The sequence below is a fragment of the Myotis davidii genome, unplaced genomic scaffold (genome assembly GCF_000327345.1).
Source record: "Myotis davidii unplaced genomic scaffold, ASM32734v1 scaffold1251, whole genome shotgun sequence".
Classification (NCBI taxonomy): domain Eukaryota; kingdom Metazoa; phylum Chordata; class Mammalia; order Chiroptera; family Vespertilionidae; genus Myotis; species Myotis davidii.
In genome coordinates, this window is record NW_006283138.1 from 541,581 (window position 1) to 547,028 (window position 5,448).

The 5,448-nt window shown below is 55.5% G+C and overlaps 1 protein-coding gene across 1 annotated transcript in view; it reads right to left on the bottom strand.

Annotated features, from left to right (window-relative positions):
- Positions 1 to 5,448, bottom strand: part of VIPR2 (vasoactive intestinal peptide receptor 2) — a 54,970-nt gene that overhangs the window by 47,902 nt on the left and 1,620 nt on the right. The window contains exon 2 of the mRNA XM_015562803.1: positions 3,130 to 3,237. Within this exon, the coding sequence (XP_015418289.1) occupies positions 3,130 to 3,237 (108 nt within the window). The remainder of the gene's footprint in view (positions 1 to 3,129; positions 3,238 to 5,448) is intronic.

The window sequence follows — 5,448 nt, forward strand, 5'->3', positions numbered from 1 at the left end:
GTCACAGTGTTAGCGGCATGCCACACCCATCCACACGCGCCAACCAGAAACCAAGGCGGCCAGAACTCAAGGGTCTCTTGCATGACATCGTGATTGTGGGTCAGAGCATCCCATAGCAGGCGGCAGGGACTCCATGCCCTGAGCCTGCCTGTGTCTCCCCCACAGCATCCGTCTGGCGTCAATGGCACAGGCTTTCACCGGCAGTCCGTCCACCCTGACCCCTCTGAGAGGTGTCCTCAGGGACTGTCCTGGGCATCGCTCTGCCCCCCCCCCGGTGGGGAGAATGCGCTACTGTTGACCAGACGTGCTTGCTGAAGGCGGGAGATCAGAGAAACGAGGAAGGAAACACTGAGATTCTCCCAGGAGCCTCCCTGACACCAGCTCTGAGGGCTCAGCTGTGTGCTGAGTTTACCAGCCATAAAACTGACTCCCGCGGGCTTCAATGTCCCGGCACACCCCTCCTGCCCATCTCCGCAGTGGCTGTGTCCAGCTGAATGGGCCTGGGAGGTGTGTCCGGGAGCGGCTGCAGGGACTAAAATACCTGCTCGGGAGGAGAAGGCAGAACCTGGAAGTGCTTTCTCTCACGGCTATGCTGGGCAAATCCATGCCATGTGTGGGCAGCTCCCAGCCCTCTGTCGGCAGCTCAGCTTCTGTCAGGGGGCGTCCCACCCCCGAGGCTTCACAAAGGGCCTGGCTCACCTACGGGAAGGAGGGTTCTGCCGGACCCTCGACCGTCACCTGCACTGGGGTGTGGGGAGAGGAGGTGGGGTCCCTGGCCACGAACTAGATGATTCTAACCGCCGACTCTGTCTCCTCTCAGTCTGTCCTCTTCCTACATCTCCTGGATTCCACTGAGGGAGCGGACCCAGGGGATATGACGACTGCTTTGTCACGAGGCCCCAGTTGGCGGGACCCATGTCTCTGATCCTGTAGGACCGATGGTCAGTCCGTGGCTTTGCCCAGGACCAAGTCCCTATCTGCTGTGAGCTGAGCCGCTCCATCAGCCTTTCCCTGGACACAACGGGCCCCTGAGGAGGCGTGGCCGCTGGCACCGCATGATGCGGACCCGTCCTCAGGCCGAGGAGCCCCGAGCGAGGCCGGCACCCACGCAAGCGGCAGGTCCCAACGTGAAACAAAAGAAAATGTAAAGATTCCCCTTAACATTCCATATTCACCAGCAGCGGGAATGGTAACAATTTAGACATATTTGGGCACATAACATGTTTGTTAGACTAATCGCCTGTGTTTCTTTTTACTGGTTTTAATGTGGCCCCTAGAAAATCCAAAGCTACCCAAGTGACTCCTCTTCTGTTTCTACTGGGCAGGGCCGTCTGCACAAGCCCGGTCTGCAGGAAGCCCAGTCTACACGGAGCCCGGTCTGCACGGAGCCCAGTCTGCACGGAGCCCGGTCTACTCGGAGCCCAGACTACACGGAGCCCAGACTACACGGAGCCCGGTCTGCACGGAGCCCAGTCTGCACGGAGCCCGGTCTACTCGGAGCCCAGACTACACGGAGCCCAGACTACACGGAGCCCGGTCTGCACGGAGCCGGGTCTACACGGAGCCCAGTCTGCACGGAGCCCAGTCAGCACAGAGCCCGGTCTCCACGGAGCCGGGTCTGCACGGAGCCCAGTCCGCACGGAGCCCAGTCCGCATGGAGCCCGGTCTACATGGAGCCCGGTCTACACGTGGCCCAGTCTGCACGGAGCCCGGTCTGCAGGAAGCCGGGTCTCCACGGAGCCCAGTCTACACGGAGCCCAGTCTGCAGGAAGCCCGGTCTGCACGGAGCCGAGTCTGCACGGAGCCCGGTCTCCACGGAGCCGAGTCTGCACGGAGCCCGGTCTCCACGGAGCCGAGTCTGCACGGAGCCCGGTCTCCACGGAGCCGAGTCTGCACGGAGCCCGGTCTCCACGGAGCCGAGTCTGCACGGAGCCCGGTCTCCACGGAGCCGAGTCTGCACGGAGCCCGGTCTCCACGGAGCCGAGTCTGCACGGAGCCCGGTCTCCACGGAGCCGAGTCTGCACGGAGCCCGGTCTCCACGGAGCCGAGTCTGCACGGAGCCCGGTCTCCACGGAGCCGAGTCTGCACGGAGCCCGGTCTCCACGGAGCCGAGTCTGCACGGAGCCCGGTCTCCACGGAGCCGAGTCTGCACGGAGCCCGGTCTCCACGGAGCCGAGTCTGCACGGAGCCCGGTCTCCACGGAGCCGAGTCTGCACGGAGCCCGGTCTACACGGAGCCCGGTCTGCACGGAGCCCAGTCTACATGGAGCCCAGTCTGCACGGAGCCCGGTCTACATGGAGCCCGGTCTGCACGGAGCCCGGTTTGCAGGAAGCCCGGTCTGCACGGAGCCCGGTTTGCAGGAAGCCCGGTCTGCAGGAAGCCCGGTCTACATGGAGCCCAGTCTGCACGGAGCCCGGTCTGCACGGAGCCCTCCCGGCGACAGCCCAGCCCACGGGCTGTTTTAACACATCGCCTTACTTTGACTTTAATTTTTTCCTTGAAGAGGATAAACTAATGACACAGACCAGAGAGAAGGAAAGCCGAAGGAGGAAGGGCTTGCTACTGTTTATTACCTGTGGTCACACCAGACCTTCTGAGGCTACACCGTGTGCATGTGCCAGCTCAGGGCCTGCTGCCCCGGCATCTCTGCTCTGACTGGAAGGAATAAAACCACCATGTGCACTACATTGGCACTAGGCCTGTCTTCAGGAGAACAAAAATCTCATTTTCCTGTTTGAGTTCTGATAAGTTTCCATTGTTTTTAACTGGACCAAAATTATCTGTGATGTCACTAAGAATTTAAAATACAAGAAATCAGATAAACACTCCTGGAAAATGGAGTTGCTTTTGTAAAGCATGGCAACATCCATGAAATTATTTTAGTACAGTTGCTATTGTTTCAAACCATGGAAACAGTTTCTGTTAAGGACTTAAGCTTTCTTTTTAAAAGTTTATGTGAAAGACTTCCCCTCCATATGAGTTTTACCAGAAGTTTATTAAAAAGCGTGAAAATAGACCTTTTTAAAAAAGATACAGGTGACCTGAAACACCTGTTTGCAGAGTGAGGTGTGAGCTGTTTGCCTGCCAGGGTGCCCATGACGGGCACCTCACTCGCCGAGCCCGCCTTACCTTTGTGTGTCTCTGTGTGAGCCGTTAGAAGTTCTGCACATTTTGTTTCCTCCTCCTGTATTTCCAGATGAATTTGGCATTCGGGGTGAACGCTGTTCACCTGGTCAAGGTTTTAAAAAAACAGAAATAAGTAAAAATTCCACCCTAAGCGGACACTCAAGCAAATGTTCATAAAAACCCCCAAACTGGAGTGTTAAACTGCTTCCAAACTAACACTCATTTGAAAGCGATCACCTGCATGTTTCTGGCAGGATTATCTTGAAAAGCTACACTATTTCCTTTGTGAAGGAAACATAAAACAGATAGAAAACCTAACAGCACGTCTTCTGAACAGGAAGCAACTCACAGAGCGCGTGGCATGTTGTTAGTGTGCGCTTTGGCGGCAATAGAGCTCTTTAACCCAACAACCTTTCAATACTCGCGTCCTCCGTGTTGTAGCCCTGATTGAATGACAGTGAGTCCGTGATCACTGGCGAGACCACCCTGAGCAGCGCTGCCCAGCAGCCTGCAGTCTTGGAGAAGGGCCGCCCCCCACCACACCACAGCCCCATCAGGATGACTCATCCTCAGAGGCTGCAGGTCAAGTTAGAAACTCCACCTCAGGGCTCGGGGTGCAGGAGCTTTTCACAAAAGATGAGAGGGGAGGTGGGCAGAGGGCAGGTGGGACAGTCACATCCCTGCCACTGAACATGACCTTGCGGAGCTGAGACGTAACACAGATAGAGGCCGCGCTAAGGGCCTCTGTCCTGAGACACGTGTTGCTGTCTGTGCAGAGGCCCAGCAGCTCCTTTTCATCACCCCCCGCCCCCGCCCCAGTACTCACAGTGTTGGCCGGGGCTGGGCACCCCTCCCACGTCTGAACAAAATTCTGCTTTTATTAAAGAAAGTCATGCGCTTGGGCACGTTCTAGCCCATCCGTGGGCAAACTACAGCCCGGGGTCCGGATCCCGCCCGTTTGAAATGAATAAAACTATTGAAAAAAAAGACCGTACCCTTTTATGTAATGTTTACTTTGAATTTATATTAGTTCACACAAACACTCCATCCATGCTTTTGTTCCGGCCTCCGGTCCAGTTTAAGAACCCATTGAGGCCCTCAAGTCAAAAAGTTTGCCCACGGCTGTTCTAGCCGCTTGTTTTGTGACCCTACTGCTGATAACCCCATGGAAAGGAGTCCATTAAACTTCCGGCCAGGAACAGGTTCCTGAGAGAGGTGGACAGGAAACTGAATGCTGATGCTTTCAGCACGTCCATTCGCCTCTTTTAAAAAAGCCCGAAGCTGGTTCCCCAGGATCAGCACTGGGCAGCCACCAGCTGGACAAAGGCCTGGCTTCCCATCGGCCACGCTTTCCCATGGGAACAGTCATGGGTTTAAATTTCAGGATTTAGGGACATTCTATTGACTTAAAAAAGAAAAAAAAATTGTTAAGGCATTAAAAGACATAATGCCTGACATTTGTGGAACATGCAGAGCGATCACTTATTCTGGGGCATCTGAGAAGTTAAAGCAACATTAGCCATAATTCTGGGTACTTTAACACTAGCTCCCCCTTTCTATTAAATTTATTGGGGTGACACTGGTTAACAAAATTATACAGGTTTCAGGCGCACAGTCGGACGGCACCTCCTCTGTGCCTGTGCTGTGCTCCCACCCAAGCAACTGCCTTTTCCAAAGCGCTGACCTGGACAGCGGTCCTCTGTGCAGAGGCCCGGCCTCTCTCTTTTCTCCCCCCGCCCTTCCAGTACTCACAGGGTTGGCTGGGGCTGGGCACCCCTCTCATGTCTGAACAAAATTCCGCTTTTACTGTTGGCCCAGCTCCAGCCAACACTGAGTACTGGGGGGCTGGGATGGATGCCTTATAGCACAGCGGGGTGTAGGTTCACACCCCTAAATCCCCAAATGTCTGGCAATTCCAGCTTCTTAGCGCTAAGAAGGTGCGTGAATCACTAGAGACCACCCACCCGGCTGTGACCCACGGGCAGTGCAGCTTACAGCTTTTTTAAAAAGGTCTTCAAAGAAAAGGACGATTCTTGAGAAGTAATATAATGCACAGATTGAACAAATTTCAGTTCAGTGTATCATTTCCTGCTCTTATATAATAATAAACAAAATCAAAGCAGAACAATTCCAACAGGAAAGTTTCTGGGCCCATCGCGTCTCGCTGAGACTAAAACAGCAAAACCAGCCGCAGGTACCAGGGCGGGAGACTCCCCTTTTCCCTCTGAAACGCGCGCCCCGCCGGTGGCGCAGCCCGTCCCCACGCACGGCCCCACGGGGTCCCGCTCCCGCAGGTCCGGGAGGGCGGCAGGGAGGAGGCGA